The 18,034-nt window shown below is 37.3% G+C and overlaps 2 protein-coding genes and 1 pseudogene across 7 annotated transcripts in view; 1 reads left to right on the top strand and 2 right to left on the bottom strand.

The window, feature by feature from the left end:
* Positions 1-18,034, top strand: part of Tgap1l4 (GTPase activating protein testicular GAP1 like 4) — a 123,007-nt gene that overhangs the window by 84,506 nt on the left and 20,467 nt on the right. For 5 of the 6 annotated variants that reach the window (XR_010066806.1, XR_010066808.1, XR_010066805.1 and 2 more), the window contains 3 exons: positions 10,782-10,909; positions 16,778-16,819; positions 17,435-17,516. Coding sequence is in view for 1 of the 6 variants with exons in the window: in XM_063288692.1 (XP_063144762.1) it covers positions 10,782-10,909; positions 16,778-16,819; positions 17,435-17,516 (252 nt within the window). In the remaining 5 variants the exon portion in view is untranslated. Of the gene's footprint in view, positions 1-5,142; positions 5,281-10,715; positions 10,910-16,777; positions 16,820-17,434; positions 17,517-18,034 lie in introns of those variants that run through there. The other variant, XR_010066809.1, reaches the window with a different exon arrangement.
* Naa11-ps5 (N(alpha)-acetyltransferase 11, NatA catalytic subunit, pseudogene 5) lies at positions 13,100-15,456 on the bottom strand (annotated as a pseudogene).
* Positions 15,146-15,680, bottom strand: LOC100912172 (thioredoxin-like protein 4A-like). Its single transcript, XM_039110902.2, has one exon. It carries the CDS (start codon positions 15,678-15,680, stop codon positions 15,489-15,491), a length of 192 nt encoding a protein of 63 aa, XP_038966830.1. The 3' UTR covers positions 15,146-15,488.

Here is an 18,034-nt window from a genome sequence, read left to right as displayed (position 1 = left end):
AGGTTGTGAGAAGAAGGTATATCCTGTTGTTTTAGGATAGAATGTTCTATAAATATCTGTTAAGTCCATTTGGTTCATGATTTCTCTTAGTCTGTCTATGTCTCTGTTTAATTTCTGTAGACCAGGCAGGCTTTAACATCACTCCGCTATCTCCTCTCCTCAAGGGGTGGTGTAAAATGCATGTAACAATACAGCTATTTTAAAGTTTTTAAAAATTCTTTTTCAAAAGTTGGAAGATTAACTAGGTGGGGTCTTGCCCTGCGGTTACCACTCCCTTTCCATGAAGATTTTCTATCTTTCTCCTCCTTCTCTTTTTCTTCCTCTTCTTCCTCCTCCAATTCTTCCTCCTCCTTCTCATTATTTTTATTATTTACTATTGTTGTTGTTGTTGATTTAGACTTGTTTTATATACAGTCCAGTAATTATCCTCCTTCTGGTCCACTCTCCAATGGTTCCTCATCCAATTCCTCCTACTCTGTCTCCAAAAGAAGGCTTACATACCCCTGTCCACCAGCGATTTTCTAAGGAACCTCCAGACTGATTTCCAGAGTGGGTGCACCATCTTACAGTCCCACAAATAATGGAAGAGTGTTCTACTATCTCTACATCCTCACCAGCATCTGCCTTTACCTGAAATTTTTATCTTAGTCAGTCTAACTGGTGTTAGGTGGAATCTCAGGATTGTTTTGATTTGCATTTCCCTGATAACTCAGGATGTTGACCACCTCTTTAGGTAATTCTTTGCCATTCAAAATTCCTCAGCTGAGAATTCTTTGTTTAGCTCTGCATCCCATTTTTAATAGGGTTATTTGATTTTATAGCGTCTAACTTCTTGAGTTATTTGTATGTATTGGACATTAATCTTCTATCAGATGTAGGATTGGTAAATATCTTCTCCCAATCTGTTGGTGGACATTTTGTCTTAAGGACAGTGTCCATTGCCTTACAGAATCTTTGCAATTTTACGACATCCCATTTATTGTCCCTTGATCTTAGAACAGTCTTAAGAAATGAACTTGAAATTAGTCTGTCATTTCCTCAGAAAATTAGATATAGTTTTGTCTGAGGACCCAGCTATACAACTCCTTGACATATATCCAAAAGATGCTCCAACATATAACAAGGAAACATGCTCCACTGTGTTCATATTAGCCTTTTTTATAATATCCAGAAGCTGGAAAAAAACCTACATGTCACTCAACAGAGGAATGGATACAGAAACTGTGGTATATTTGGACAATGGATAATTACTCAGCTATTAAAAACAATGACTTCATGTAAGTTTTAGGAAAATGAATGAAAGTAAAAAATATCATCCTGAATAGGGTAACCCAATCACAAAAGAACACACACGATATGTACTCACTGAGAAGTGGATATTAATCTTAAAACTTGGCATACCCAAGATACAATTTATAGACCACATGAAGCTCAAGAAGAAAGACAAAAGTGTGGATGTTTCAGTTCTTCTTAGAAGGGAGAACAGAATAATCACAGAAGAAAATACGGACACAAAATGTGGAGCAGAGACTGAAGGGAAGGCCATCCAGAGACTGCCACACATGGTGATCCATCCTACATGCAGTCATCAAACCTAATCACTATTGGGAATGCCAAGAGTTGCTTGCTGACAGAAGCTGTCTTCAGATAGGCTCTGTCAGAGCCTGAGAAATTCAGAGGCAAATCCTTGCAGCCAAACACTGGACTAAGAATGGGGTCCCCATTGGAGGAGTTAGAGAAAGGACTGAGGTATGTGAGGGGATTTGCAACCTCATAGGAAGAATAGGATCAACCAACTAGACACCCCAAAACTCCCAGGGACTAAACCACCAACCAAAGAATACACATGGAGTGACCCATGTCTTCAGTCGCATATGTAGCAGAGGACGTCCTTGTTGGGCAGTAATAAGAGGAGAGGTCCTTGCTCCTATGAAGGCTTGATGCTTCAGTATAGGAGAATGCCAGTTTGGGGAGGCTGGAGGTAGTGGGTAGGTAGGTTGCTGGAGCACCCTCAGGGAGGCAGGGGTGTGGGGATGGAATAGGAATTTTTTGGAGGAGAAACCGGAAAAGGGGATAATATTTGAAATGTAGATAAAAAGAATGTCCAAGAAAAAAAAAAAAAAAGAAATGGTCATTCTAACCAAAGTATTCATTAGATTCAGTGTGATCCCCATCAAAATTCCAGTACAGGTCACAGATCTTGAATGGACTAATCTCAACTTCAAATGGAAGTAAACACACACACACACACACACACACACACACACACACACACAGAGAGAGAGAGAGAGAGAGAGAGAGAGAGAGAGAGAGAGAGAGAACGAGAACGAACTGGATATCTATAACAATGTGACATAATGAAAGTATGGTATTGGCACAAAACAGACACAGTGATAAAAAGAATTGACCTGATAAGCCAGACATAAATTTACATACCTATGGTAGATTTCATCAAATGTCTGCATGCAGGAGAATTAAAATAGGTTTATACTTATCACCCTGTACAAAACTCAACTACAAATGCAGCAAAACTACAACAATAAGCCAGATATACTCAATATGATAGGAGAGTATGTAATGAATAACCTTGAACTCACTGACAGAAGGGAAAACTTTCTGAACAAGACTCTATTAGTGAAAGTGCTATCACCAAAATTTAATAAAAATGGGACCTCCTTAAACCAAGAAGCTATACATGCCAAAAGACACTGTCATTAGGCAAATCAAGAGTCTACACAATGGGAAAAGATATTTAACCAACAATACATTCTATAGAGGAAAAATGTACAAAGTACAGAAAAATAAAAAAATTGGTTTTCAATAAAAATATGCAAACTTTTTCTTTTTTCTTTCTTTTTTTTTTCGGAGCTGGGGACCGAACCCAGGGCCTTGAGCTTGCTAGGCAAGTGCTCTACCACTGAGCTAAATCCCCAACCCCAAACTTTTTCTTTTAAAGATTTTATTTTATTGTATATGAGCACACTGTAGCTGCCTTCAGACACACCAGAAGAAGGCATCAGATCTCATTACAGATGGTTGTGAGCCACCATGTGGTTGCTGGGATTTGAACTCAGGACCTCAGGAAGAGCAATCGGTGCTATTAACCACTGAGCCATCTCTCCAGCCCCAACTTTTTCATTCTCTATGAAAATCAGTATGGAGGTTCCTCAGAAAATTGGGAATCAATTTATCTCAAGATCTAGCTATACCACTCTTCAACATAAACCCAAAGCATATTTCATCATATCAGAGAGAGACTTTCTCTACCATATTTAATGCTGCTCTATTCCCAATTACCAGAAAGTGGAAATGAGCTAGATGCCTCTCTAAAGAAGAATGGATAAATAAAATTTGATACTTTACGTATTCCAATATTACACAGTTGTTAAAGAAAATGGCATCATGTAATTTGCAGGCAAATGATGGAACTGGAAAATAAACATCCCAAGTGAGGTATCCTCGACCCAGAAAGACAAGTATGTCCTATATCACCTACACATGGATATTAGCTGTTAAGCAGATGAGAACCAAGCTTCACTGAATGTATCATATGTATTTTCTAGAATAGATACAATTAGACTTTTAAAACATGGAGATAATTTCTATATGGGAAAATATGATTTATCTTTTGCAAGGCAGAGATTTTCCTACTTACTGAAAAATTAGGTTAAATCTGGACTTTAAATAATGTTGTTTTGAAAGGGATTGATCTCTAAGAGGTAATCCAAGGCTTGCTAGAAAAGAAAATATAGAATTAAACATAGGTTCTTACATTTAACCAGAAGCAGCATATCATGGAAGACATATTCCATTGATCTTCTCATACAAAATCAGATTAATATAAGCTGACTATATCATCACTTAACTGTTTTTTCTCTTGATATAATCATTATCAACACCATACTCCAGAATGTCCTTCTATATGCCTGATGTGCAGGTATGTCAGGATTATTGAATTTATGAAACTTTATAGTATTTTATCAAGTGAAGCTTCAGTTAATTACAAAGTACAAAATTACAATTCATTTCAATTACTTTTAAGATGTGTTACCATATTCTATGACTAAGGGAGTGCTAATATTTTTATAAATTATTTTAATTTTTATATAAAAGTATGGCACACATGGAGCTCTCTATGAAGACCAAAAGAGGATGCAGGGTGAGTTGAAGTTAGGGTTATAAGATGTGTGAGCCACCAAAAGTCAACAATAGGAACCAAATCTAAGTCCTTTGGACAGGCAGGAAATGGCTAGACAAGATAACCTGTGGATGTTAATCTTTGGACACAAACTAGGAAAATCAAGTTTCATGAGAATTTCAAAAGTGTATGCTGGTCTTTTTTTTTTTTTTTACTGTGTTTTATTTTAAAAAACTTGACTGACCAAGACCAAACAAATTGGGTATAAGTTCAAATACTTTGTTATTTAGTAATAATAATTTAACTAACTTATTAGGTTAATAATTTTAATTTACAAATTAATTAGATTAATCTAGGCTTTACTCTATAAAATTTACTATATATTGATAGCTGTGTGTCCTCCTCTGTATCCTTCAAAGCTGTCTGGCTTCACAGAAGTGTGTGAAGGTTTCTAATTCTATGTCAGGAAAGCACATTACAATTCACAGTTCCTTGTGATTTTGTGTCTATTCAGCTCTAAGGTTCTCAGTGTTAAAGAAGTCTCCATGCTACCTTTTTCATAAGTAACCTTATGTTGAAAAAAATAAGAATTGACACTTTTTGAAGATTCATATGCATTTCACAATATTTTAAACCAATATCCTCTTATACACATGTCTGTCTATCCACCTATCTGCCTGTCCATCTGTCCATCCATCCATCCTTCCATCCCTCTCTAATTATCTACCTACCCATCCATCCATCCATCTATCCATCCATCCATCCATCCATCCATCTATCCATCTATCCATCCATGTATCTGACTTCTATCTCATCCATATCATATAGGTATATCTACATCTATATGTGTATTTATAGTTGTGAAAATGTTATTCATTACAAACACTTGTGGTTCCACCTGTGTACAAAAATTGTTTAAAAGCCACAGGGAGAGTAAATTAAATGCACGTGTCACTTTGCCAGATGACATGTGCCTTAGAATATTGACATCACTATGGTCCTTCAGCCTGACAACTACAGAATCCTGAGACTTCAGTAGTTTTCTAGCCACTGTAGTCACCAGTTTGGTGTCTAGAGGCAGGAAGGCAAACGAAAATTTCACATTGTTTGATAAGTTCTTCATCGCAGGCTTTACTAAAAAGGTATATATTTATATAATTTGATTCTCATGATAGACTTATGGTATCATGAAATGTTCTGTCTTGATTATTCAAGATCATGTGAAATAACTCAACTCAGCAGTGGTTTTTTGATAGGATAATCATTGTAGCAATATTTAGGACCAATGTTCTACAGAAACAAATTTATCACATGGAGAGGGGTATATTTTGTGCTACACAGGAGAATAATTTCTGTAAAGTTTTAAAAACTGTACAAGTTAGAAGTGAGGATTATTTTATGCTCAATCCAATTACTTCACCCTCCATGGCTGTAGATTTTTATTTTAAGAAACTGGTAAATCTAACCCACAATCTAAGAATTCTCTGGTTTTTAAGAAATTGTTATTGTAGAGAGACCTCACTGCCTGGTCAGGTGGGCACTCCTGAGGCTGCAGAGCGGAGGAGACCACCAACACTGCCCACCCCTGCCCACATCCCTGGCCCAAGAGGCAACTGTATAAGGCCTCTGGGTTCCCGTAGGGGAGGGCCCAGGAGCGGCAGGACCCCTGCGCCTGAGACACCGCCGGAACCTGAAGGAAACAGACCGGATAAACAGTTCTCTGCACCCAAATCCCGTGGGAGGGAGAGCTAAACCTTCAGAGAGGCAGACACGCCTGGGAAACCAGAAGAGACTTCACTCTGCACACATTACTGATTCCAGAGGAAAACACCAAATGCCATCTGGAACCCTGGTGCACGGAGGCTCCCGGAAAGAGTGGCGCAGATCTTCCAGGTTGCTGCCGCCGCGGAGAGGACTTAGGCAGTACCCCACGAGCAAACTTGAGCCTTGGAACCATAGGTAGGACCAACTTTTCCCCTGCAAGAAACCTGCCTGGTGAACTCAAGACACAGGCCCACAGGAACAGCTGAAGACCTGTAGAGAGGAAAAACTACACGCCCGAAAGCAGAACACTCTGTCCCCATAACTGGCTGAAAGAAAACAGGAAAACAGATCTACAGCACTCCTGACACACAGGCTTATAGGACAGTCTAGCCACTGTCAGAAATAGCAGAACAAAGTAACACTAGAGATAATCTGATGGCGAGAGGCAAGCGCAGGAACCCAAGCAACAGAAACCAAGACTACATGGCATCATCGGAGCCCAATTCTCCCACCAAAATAAACATGGAATATCCAAACACACCAGAAAAGCAAGATCTAGTTTCAAAATCGTATTTGATCATGATGCTGGAGGACTTCAAGAAAGACGTGGAGAACTCCCTTAGAGAACAAGTAGAAGCCTACAGAGAGGAATCGCAAAAATGCCTGAAAGAATTCCAGGAAAACATAAATAAACAAGTAGAAACCCATAGAGAGGAGACGCAAAAATCCCTGAAAGAATTCCAGGAAAACACAATCAAACAGTTGAAGGAATTAAAAATGGAAATAGAAGCAATCAAGAAAGAACACATGGAAACAACCCTGGACATAGAAAATCAAAAGAAAAGACAAGGAGCTGTAGATACAAGCTTCACCAACAGAATACAAGAGATGGAAGAGAGAATCTCGGGAGCAGAAGATTCCATAGAAATCATTGACTCAACTGTCAAAGATAATGTAAAGCAGAAAAAGCTACTGGTCCAAAACATACAGGAAATCCAGGACTCAATGAGAAGATCAAACCTAAGGATAATAGGTATAGAAGAGAGTGAAGACTCCCAGCTCAAAGGACCAGTAAATATTTTCAACAAAATCATAGAAGAAAACTTCCCTAACCTAAAAAAAGAGATACCCATAGGCATACAAGAAGCCTACAGAACTCCAAATAGATTGGACCAGAAAAGAAACACCTCCCGTCACATAATAGTCAAAACACCAAATGCACAAAATAAAGAAAGAATATTAAAAGCAGTAAGGGAAAAAGGTCAAGTAACATATAAAGGCAGACCTATCAGAATCACACCAGACTTTTCGCCAGAAACTATGAAGGCCAGAAGATCCTGGACAGATGTCATACAGACCCTAAGAGAACACAAATGCCAGCCCAGGCTACTGTATCCTGCAAAACTCTCAATTAACATAGATGGAGAAACCAAGATATTCCATGACGAAACCAAATTTACACAATATCTTTCTACAAATCCAGCACTACAAAGGATAATAAAGGGTAAAGCCCAACATAAGGAGGCAAGCTATACCCTAGAAGAAGCAAGAAACTAATCGTCTTGGCAACAAAACAAAGAGAAGAAAAGCACACAAACATAACCTCACATCCAAATATGAATATAACAGGAAGCAATAATCACTATTCCTTAATACCTCTCAACATCAATGGCCTCAACTCCCCAATAAAAAGACATAGATTAACAAACTGGATACGCAATGAGGACCCTGCATTCTGCTGCCTACAGGAAACACACCTCAGAGACAAAGACAGACACTACCTCAGAGTGAAAGGCTGGAAAACAACTTTCCAAGCAAATGTTCGGAAGAAGCAAGCTCGAGTAGCCATTCTAATATCAAATAAAATCAATTTTCAATTAAAAGTCATCAAAGAAGATAAGGAAGGACACTTCATATTCATCAAAGGAAAGGTCCACCAAGATGAACTCTCAATCCTCATCTTCGGTTGGTTTATATACAAGTGTGCAATTTCTAGGCTTGAAAGTAAAATGATGCTATCTGGTGCTGGATAGAGGAGCCTTATTTTTTATTATGGCAGCTTGCTATTTTTGTAACATGGTGATTTGGTTGAACACAATAAAGTACAGTAGTAACTGAAAAAAAAAAGATATAAAGACAACAGTCCAGATAGTCTCATATACATAGATGGTTTTCACAAACGTCAGAAATCCACAAAGTATGAGATTTAAAGTTATTTATCTTTTTTTTGAGACATATCTGCTCCTAACTGTTCCCCTTTGGTGGATTTAACGAAGAATGTGAACATCTCTACCTTCAGGTGAGGAAATAATTTGTGGCTAGGCAGCCACTTGACAAAACTGCCTGTTTCATCTGCAGACTATACTGTCCAGAAAAGGACAAATTATGCAGAATATTTGACTGATAAACTCTGCCAAGACAGGGTGATTAGCCCTTCAAAATCTCCATTTCAAGAGTCTGTCAGTTGATTTTGGGCCCGAAGACTGAAGACTTGCACTCACATGTTCCTAACAAGCGACTGCACTAGTGGAGATTTGTCTCTACAACCTCTCAGTTCTGGAAGCCATGTTAGGCTTCCTATGTGTATAGATATTTGGTCGTTCTCAGATTTCTGATGTGGTTGAAGACTGATTCTAGTTTCATAGCCTATCAGGCTGCTTAACTCTGAAAATACATATTTTATTGGATAGTTATCAGATAGTGTACAAGCTAGCAAGATATAATATAGATTTTAGGCCTTTCTTAAATAATGGATAATAATGGAATGGATAACTAAATATTATGTATAACTGATGTAGTGTGGGACTGGGTGTTAGATATATTTTATGCTTTTAATTACAAAATGATAATAGTTGTGCTCAGCTTAAAAAAAAAGAAAAGAGAAGAAAAGAAAAGAAAAGAAAAGAAGCCACGCTATGGATCAGCAGCGGCAGTATTGTGTATTTATCTCTTATGGGTGCTGCAAACCATTTGGGAACAGTTTATGGAGCAGAAATTCCAAATTAACCCTTCACTCACTGTGTCATGATATAGAACCATGGCGGTCTCGCTGTCCCGCTGTGTTGTAATCTTCGATTCTTTTAATTGGATTCTTTAGGTTGTTTGTGCATTAAGGACGCATTAGGTAAAGGGAGTAAAGAGTGTGAAGGTGTCTTTAAAAAAAAAAAAAGAAAAGAAATGATGGAATTTTCCCGATATTTTTCAGCATCTAATGATATAATCATGTGACTTTTCAGTTTTTATATGCTGAATTATATCAATGGATTTCCACATATTGAATCATCCCTTCATGTCTTGAATGAAATCTACTGGACTAAAAAAAAAAAAAAAGAAATTGTTATTGTTTCCAACACACATTGTGCCCTTTGGAATCTAATGCTCAGAATTTAACACTGACTCAGATGAGACATGTACAACTTTGATGACATGGTCATTAACTTAAAATTTTGTTCATGAAGCTGAGGTAGTACTATTTTTTAAACATATTTTTACAAATTGCTTGATGTGTGTTATGGCAACTATTGTCTGTTCTCTTTTTGATTCTTAAGTCCTTTCTAAGTGAAAGCTATGACATTTCTGTACATATTCTTTGAAAGATGTAACATATATTGTGGGATGAATTATAGTCACTTTGAGTAACTATATATTTTAAATATCCAAACTGAAAGAGCAGGGCCCAATAAAGAAACCACCAAAACAGAAGCCACTCCCTTATTATAGGGAACAATTTTATTATGGATAAGAGAGAAAAATGTTCAGAGGCACATGGAAAATTTCAGAATATAGAAAACAGAAACAGGCTTGACCAAGTCTGGGAAAAGACAAGGAAGACCATCAAAAGAGAAAATGGAGATAGCTTGGTCACAGAAAAGGACTCACAAAGAGAGGAAGGGGATTCTAGCACATGTTAGGAGTTAGTATAATGAAGAAGGGGATGAGGATGTTGGAAAATGTCTGTAACCTAGATGTGGGATTTTAAATTTATACCAAGTATGATTACCCCCTTCAAGAATAAAGAAGGTCGCAATTGAAATTGATATCCTAATATGAACAAGTCAATGGAGAGCATTATGTCCCTTATCCCAGAGTCAGGGCAAATGTCTACCTTTGCTAGACAAGACCAATTTCACAAATTTTTTGATGAATGCTTGTATTGTTTTCATTTTTCCTGTTGTTGTTCTTGTTGGTTTTTTTTTTTTTTTTTTTTTTTTGTTGTTGTTGTTGTTCGTAACTATCAGGAATCTTTCTTTCCTGTATCTTGAGCTGGACCAAGCCTGGCAACTCTGAGACTCTCCCAGAGACCTAACTGGTTTAAATCAAGATAACCTGATTATTTTCAGCACATCTACAATGTTAGCTCACAAAGGTTTAGTTGTAGCATTTTCTCAGAGTATCATATCTGATATCTGACATAATATATATCTACATTAGGATTTATAAAAGTTTCAAAAAATCAGTTATAAAGTTGCAATGCAATAATTTTATTGGAGGGTATCACCACAAGTTTAGGGACTGCATTAAAGTGTTGTAGCATTTAGAGTTTGAGAACCATTGCTCTATATCCTACCAACTACACTTCTTCAAACTATTCCCATCACACTTCTGAAAAGGGTCCCTCTTCTGAAAAGATCCTACTTCTTCAATACGTTCCCAATAGTTCCCTTCATACATGACATATTTTCTGTTACATTTTAAAGCTCTCTGTAGCTCAACAGAATCATGCTTGGAAAACTTAGTCTGCATTTTAACACCGTTCACCCTTTGAAATACAGTATGAACATTTTAACTTATCCACTGAATACTTGTTCTCTAGGTGGAGCTCTGCATCAGGAGAATTGTTTTGTTTTGTTTTGTTTTTTTCCATATGGATACAACTAAGGAGGAAGATGTAGGAGAAGAAAATCGAACCGTGGTTTGCCAAGGTGCTGCGGTTATCCGAAGGGGGTGGAAAAGAAAGAAACGATATCTGACCTTGTTCAATGACATTTTGGTGGTATCCAGTAAACTGTAAGTATACGCACCATGCTTTCCTTACTATAAGAGGCTACTCAGTGGAAAGGCCTTAAGGTACAAAACTGCTTATGACTTCCTTTATTTTTGAGATAATTACTTCACATTCTCCTTCCTTTTCCTCTTCCATGTCCTTTCACATCCTTACGTATACTCCTCCTTGTTCTCTTTTGAAATCATGACTTTCTGGTTTTTTTTATTACTCATTCTTACACATTATTTCTATGTAAGTTAACATAAGATACACATATATAATAGATATGCATGGATACATATATATGTACAGTTTCTAAGTACTTAAATATAACCTACTCAGTCAGTATAATATTGCTTGTATTTGTGTTTTCAGGAATGTGTATTTGGTATTAGATAAGCAATCCAATTGACAATCCTAGGGGAGATTTCTCTTATTTTCAAGTTTCCTTAGTGGCATATACTTCTTTGAGTACGGTTGATGTTTACTGGACTACTCCTATATATTTCTCAATTTGTTTTGACACATTCTTTGGGCACATTTAAAAAATTAATTAATTAAGGTACTACTCTGCTGTTTGAATCTGGTGAAAGATTAGCGACAAGCTATCAACGAGACAGTTATGCAGGCATGTGCCCACACTTCTAGCATTTTTTTAAAACTAACTTAGGAGTATTACAACTTGTAATGAGAGCCCTGTGAACTATATAGTGACACATTTCTCTAAATAAAATATTAAATTCATGATAAGCAGGAGCCTTCTTGCTTGGTGTTTACAAATAGATTACAGAAGCAAGATTGTTGGTCATAAGGGGCTAAACATGTAAGCCTCCTGACCTCATAGCTTCCAGATTACCATGAAGAGACAGGAAGCAGCTTCTATCCCTCCACTAACAAGGGAAACTGCTGGCACTAAGTCTTGCTTGGAGATTCTGCAGACACTAGAGAAAACTGTTGTGATTGAATGAAACTGTGTACTTGGTTATATTAGAAATTGTGACCATAGAGATGTTTTCTGGGACCACATCATATATAATCTCCACTACTTATGATCATAGCCTTCATATTATTCTAGAAGATGTGATGCTGGTATTGGTACTATCAAGTAAATATCTTAAGTGGTGTTCTCATAAGTACATAAATTTATCAGACAGACATTAATAAAATAGTCTATTCCGTTTTTGGGGGGCAGGGGTTAAATTTTCTGATCATCAGTGAATCATTTTCCAGAAGATCCATTTCACAGATAGTGAGAAAAATAAAATATTCAGGTGAGAGTTCTTCTATACATTATAAATACACCAACTGGGTACGTTTTTCTGGCAACCCTGATCAGTCATGTAAGCTCCTTCACAGAAAATGGTAATTAGTGTCTGAGGCAGGCTGAAAATAAAAGAATAGACTGGGTGTCTGTCAAACTGTCCATCTTTCTTGTTTTTTTGTACACAACTCCCTTTCTTTCTACAGTGGGAAATCTTCACATTTTATTTTAAAAGATAGTAATCAACTCATCGGAAATGTAAAAAGAAATAAACTGATCATTTGCCATATAAATATAGTTGATGGAAGGAAGTGAACTTAACTTTGTGTTGAGAATAAAGGAAACGGAAATGGTTGGTTTCTTAAAGGCAGTACATATGGTCCCTTCTGTCGTGTTGCAATTGTAATTAAAACTGTTTTTAGATTCTCATTCACATTATGGAAAGAAGTTTATCAAGTTTATAAGGAGTGATTATCGTTATTTCCATTTTCAAGGAAGATTATGTCTTATCAGACATTGGAATTAGAGGTTTCAGGTTCAAGCATTTCTTGGGAATTTTGATTTTTATATATGCATATATATTTAGATGTTTAAATGGTGAATATAAAATGTAAATATAAACATCTCATTATTGAGACATGTGTGTATGTATATCTTGAAGTACATGTTGCATGATGGCTTGTATTTTAACTATAGTATGTTACATTTGATTATATGAAGAATCTTTCTCTGTAGTGCAATTAGTCTTCCCATGTTTTGAATATTAAAGGTTTAGATACAGGATTTTTGAACCATGATTTATTCTTGTGATATTCTGTCCCCTGAATTTGAGAGGGAGTCATTATCTTCAGTTATGTAGACACATATTAGCTCATGATTATCTGAAGGAAAGTTCAATACCTAGGTTTACACAGCAAATGCACCAGATAATATTAGGTCCATCATTAAAGAAATACAAAAAAAAATCATGAGTGTGGGGAGGAGATCTGTCAGGAGATAGAATGGAAGGGAAAAGTGACAAAAAAATCATCAAATGCATTGTATTTTAATGTATAATTCTCGGAGAGCAAATTACTCAGAAAAAGAATGACAAAAGGAGAAAATTTATGCTTCAAAGATTATTGTTTCTTAAAAACACTTCTAATAATATCAGAATGCTTGATAGGAAGACATTATTCTAATTATTTGGCTAAATTATTGGAAAAAAGGATCGCCTTTTTGGTTACTTGTGTGATATGTACTTTGCGGGTTTTCTACAGGAGGTACTGGAATGAGGTTATTGACTATTTCAGTACAGGGAGATAGACAACAGAAAATTAATTTTATTAAGTCAAACAATATTTTTGTTCTTATTCTGGAAAGATTTTTCCATGTAATTAATTAAAAAAAATCTTGAAATAATTTCCTTTGTGTATTATGGGAAAAAAACAAAGCAATATAGTTACTCCTTAACTAAATCCAGGTAAGAAATATTGATACAGGTGGCTTTCTGTAAATGCTGCTGTGCTTAGATTTAGCAATGGATGTGTCATTTTTTGCTCTGGGGCAGGAAGAACTTGGTTTTACCACAACACCAACTACACCTTTCGGTAAGACCTAGAGTTCAGACCTGTGATCACAGGATGATAACTTCAGAAATTGTGGGTCAAATTAATGGAGTGTAATTCACTTCCCAGTGAATGTGTATACTCATTCTAATATTCTCCAATTAGAAAACAATAATCAGGCTATGGCTATTGGTGACCATTGAAGAGTGTGTATCTAGTAACTCCTTTCACCAAATGCTTTCATCATCCCAAAATGTTTGCAAAAATAGAGTCAATCTTAGTCTGATTGTGTACAGGATGCCAACTCAACTTTCCCCCTTCTATGACGATCCTAGATTTTCTCTACTCTTCATTATATCCATTTCCACATGTAGGTAGGTGCTTTATGTTTTTTTGTTTTGTTTTTGTTTTTTGTTTTGTTGTTTGTTTGGGGTTTTTTTGTTCTCCTTATATTTTTATTTGTTCAGGTTAGAGATTGCAGTTTAATTTCTGCTTGTCCTTTCCTTAAGATCTACAAATTATGCTCCCGTATTAGTCCAGAACCTATCATCGTCTCCCACTAGGAAAGAGAGCATTCTTCTTCAAAAGGAGTGCGGGCAAGGCCAGGCAGTTCCCCAGAAAGCAAGAGCGGGTAACTCCCCACAAGGGAGAGGGCATGAGGACTAGCTTGACGGTTTTACTCCAAGGAAAACCCAGATAAACACTGGCAAATGCAGGACGCTGGGGTATTCTCAAGTTGTCCCCACTTCCTGTTTAGCATTCCAGAGTTTGGAAACCTGTAGGATATACAGAAACAGTACAGTACTGAACAGAATCTGATGGCAGCATGAAGAAGCCAAGAAAGGCGCTGCATGGCAGTCCTCAGGCCTCCTTGACTCCCGCACAACAGGTTCTGTGTCCAGGTGTGCCTCCATGATAACACAGGTTATGCAGAAGGTTGCTAAGCATCGAAAGGAGAGCCATTCGGGTCACAGAACTGCAGAACAAGATTACCAAGAACAGTACGACTAAAATACGAGGACCTGTAGTGCTCAAGCAGGTTCTAAGAGGCGGACCCCAAGGTCTGCAAGTTGTCTTGGACATCAGTGCTATCTTTGCCATCACTGCCACTATCACCTCCAGCCAGGTTCTCCTGCTGATAGGCCTCTTCGGAACCAGGAAGTGTGCTACCCTGATTCTCCTTGGAACCGAAAACCACATATCTGCCTTTCTTCAGCACCAGCTGCCATCCGAGAGAGATTTCGCTTCAGAGCATATGCATCTTCGCCATCTGCATAGTACTTGGACTCCACCTCACTAACCTGGAAGTTCAGGGTGTTGGAACAGAGGTGCAAGGCTCCTCGGTTGCTCTTCCTGGCATGCAGGGAGACATACTTTGCACTGAAGTTCTCTGTCATGGCCTGGGAGGCCTGCTCCATTAGCTTCTTGGCCAGGCCAAAGCGTAGGTGGGAGCGCTTCACAGCCAATGAGGTGATGTGTCCATGAGGGACATTATCAGGATCCTCTTCCATTTTGGCCAGAACATAACCCACAATCTTCCCAACCTCATCCTCAGCAATGTAGGAGAGCTGGGCCACGAGAGGCCATGATAGTAGTACTTCATCTGGTAGTTCTCAGGCAGGCAGAGCAGGTTGCAGTGTTGTATGTTCATTAGGTCATATGGCTGAGCCCAGCAGATGTTCCTATTGGCGGCAGAAAACCCTATCAGACTTGGGAAAATCAGAGAGGATGCCACAGAGCACAAGCGACACCAGCACCATTTGCTTTAAGACACCTGGGTTATCCAAACGGAACTCATACAAGATGAGGAAGATCTCTCACTATCTTCCATTTCGTTTCATCGATGCTGTACAGAACTTCATCTATCTTCATACAAGTGGGGTCCCAGTCGTGTCTGAAGTGAATGATGACCACACAGTCCTCCTCTGAATGGATTGCCTGGTCTACCTGCCAGCCATTGTGTAGATGCAGAAGCATGGACAACATCTTGAACGCGCTTGCGCAGCAGGACCTCGCGAGCTACCTCTAAGGTCGTGTGAGCCCACAGGGCCGGACCAACGGGCCCTCCACTCAGCACCAGCGCGCTTTATGTTTTGATCTGCGATGTTCGAGACTCCACAAGGTCCATGGGGCAGGACAGAGGTGCATTGTCTTCTAAGAATGTGGACAGGACAAGATCTTATTTATCCTAGACATTCTTCTTCCCAAAATGATCTGATTTTATCTGTGTTTTAAAAGTACACAGATTTATCTCTTCCCAGTAATATTGTGTAGTATAATTAAATTTGAAAAATACTTTATATACTCCCACATTTTCTTAAACATTAGTATTTTAATTGAATGATGAAAAGTTACTCATGCAATACTCAAGTATTTGAATGTCTCTGTAGCAGAATATCACTGGTTTTTATAGTCAATTAAAAAGGACTGGTGTCACAAGACCATCAGAGTCAGGTATAATTTTCTGAGTTCAGGAAAATTTCAAATTTGCATTCTAATCTTTCATTGTGCTCATGGCATATTGATATTATATTGAGTGTAGTTGATGGAATCACAGAGATTGTGTAGCATGTGCCTTCTGCTCTAATCAAACATACACCAAAATTCAAGTTTTTTTCCACGTGAAAATTCATGCATACTCCAAATTTGAGCTCTTCATTCTTCTATCCAAATTCTTAGTGTCATCACACAGTTGACTCAAATAACACAAACACTAGTTTTATGAGCATTCTAGGCTCTGTGACTTTGCTCTTTACATGGAAAAGCATTTGTCATAGACTCTGACAAAGGAGAAGATCACCTTTTGTTCTCTGAATGTTTTCTATTCCTCTAGTAAAATCTCAAAAGATTGTTCTTTAATGCTTAGGGTTTCTCTCTTATCAAATATTATATTTAGGGATGGTAAAGTGTCACATGACAGCACGACAGTACAAAAATTAGATCATTTAGAGGTGGAATCATGTAGAGACTGCCAAATATACCTATACCATAATTGATGGCCACAGACGTAAGATATTTTTATGCATAATAACCTTAAAAATCTTACCATTTATCATTTTTTCAATTTTTTTTCAATTTCACAGTTCCATGGAACAGACCATTTGGTGGTATTTCTTTCTACAAAGGTATTTTACTTGTGTTAATATTTTAATTCCTTGGTGATACAGGAATGATATATATATACGTATATATATATAAAATATATATATATTATATATTTGATATTCTGTCTCGAAATCAGTTGTTAATTAGATGGTCAATGGAAAATGCTTTGCATTCTCCTGTCCATTCCTTATTTTATTTAATTTCGTGGAAGTTCTGCATTTATTTTTTATTTATTTTTTTCAGAAGTTCTGCATTTATTATTTCCTCTTTGTATTAGAGTAAACAGTACTCTCAAGTCTTATTTTAAATTCCACTAAGTAGATATCACTCTGGCATGCACATTCAAACCATCTGCTGCTTCCTCCTTTGAGTTCAAGCAAATTTCTATCCTTCTGTTTGTTTCAGGCACATCATTTTGAGGACTGGCTATACTACTTAGGTCAATGTGTTATTATCTGACTATATCTGTTTTTGAAGCATTTTTGAGTATTCACCAGTCAAATAGTGAATATTGCTGATCTTATTTTCTTATATTGAAATTTAAGATGATTCTGAAAAAAATATTAACAGGGATTACCTTGAAATAAGCTCCTAATTAATCCTGCTGTATTGTATATTTTTGTTGCATTTCACAGATCCATTCGTGAAGCCAAAAAACACAACATAACGGAACTTCCCATGCAGATATTCACTGAGGACATTGCATGCTGTGACACTGTATGTGAATATAAAACCAAAACTAATATTCTATGTTCATGACTAGGAGAGAGACAGTTTGTAAAGTAATGGAAGATGGAGACATAAGAAGAGCATGGATGGGGAGAGCGGGACAAAGGGGGGAGGGACAGAGGGACAGAGAAACTGAGGGAGAGAATTTAGACAGTATTATGTGGAAATTATATCTGTAGTCAATGCAGACATAGGACTCTCATATGTGATGTGTAGAGAGCAACATGAAACAAGACTGATTCATGTATTAGAGATCCAAAAAAGAGGAAATACTGTTTGTTATATCACTGAAAATTGAACCAAATGTTTCCAACAGCATATATTTCCAAGTGAAGTATTACTACTACAATTAAATTGCCCCCTCCTGATCTCATAAAACTGCAAAGCTTCTGTAAGGCAAAGGACAGTGTGGTTAGGACAAAACGGCAACCAACAGATTGGGAAAAGATCTTTACCAGTCCTACAACAGATAGAGGCCTTATATCCAAAATATACAAAGAACTCAA

The sequence above is a fragment of the Rattus norvegicus genome, chromosome 5, assembly GCF_036323735.1.
Source record: "Rattus norvegicus strain BN/NHsdMcwi chromosome 5, GRCr8, whole genome shotgun sequence".
NCBI lineage: Eukaryota > Metazoa > Chordata > Mammalia > Rodentia > Muridae > Rattus > Rattus norvegicus.
This window is presented reverse-complemented; position numbering and strand designations above follow the sequence as displayed.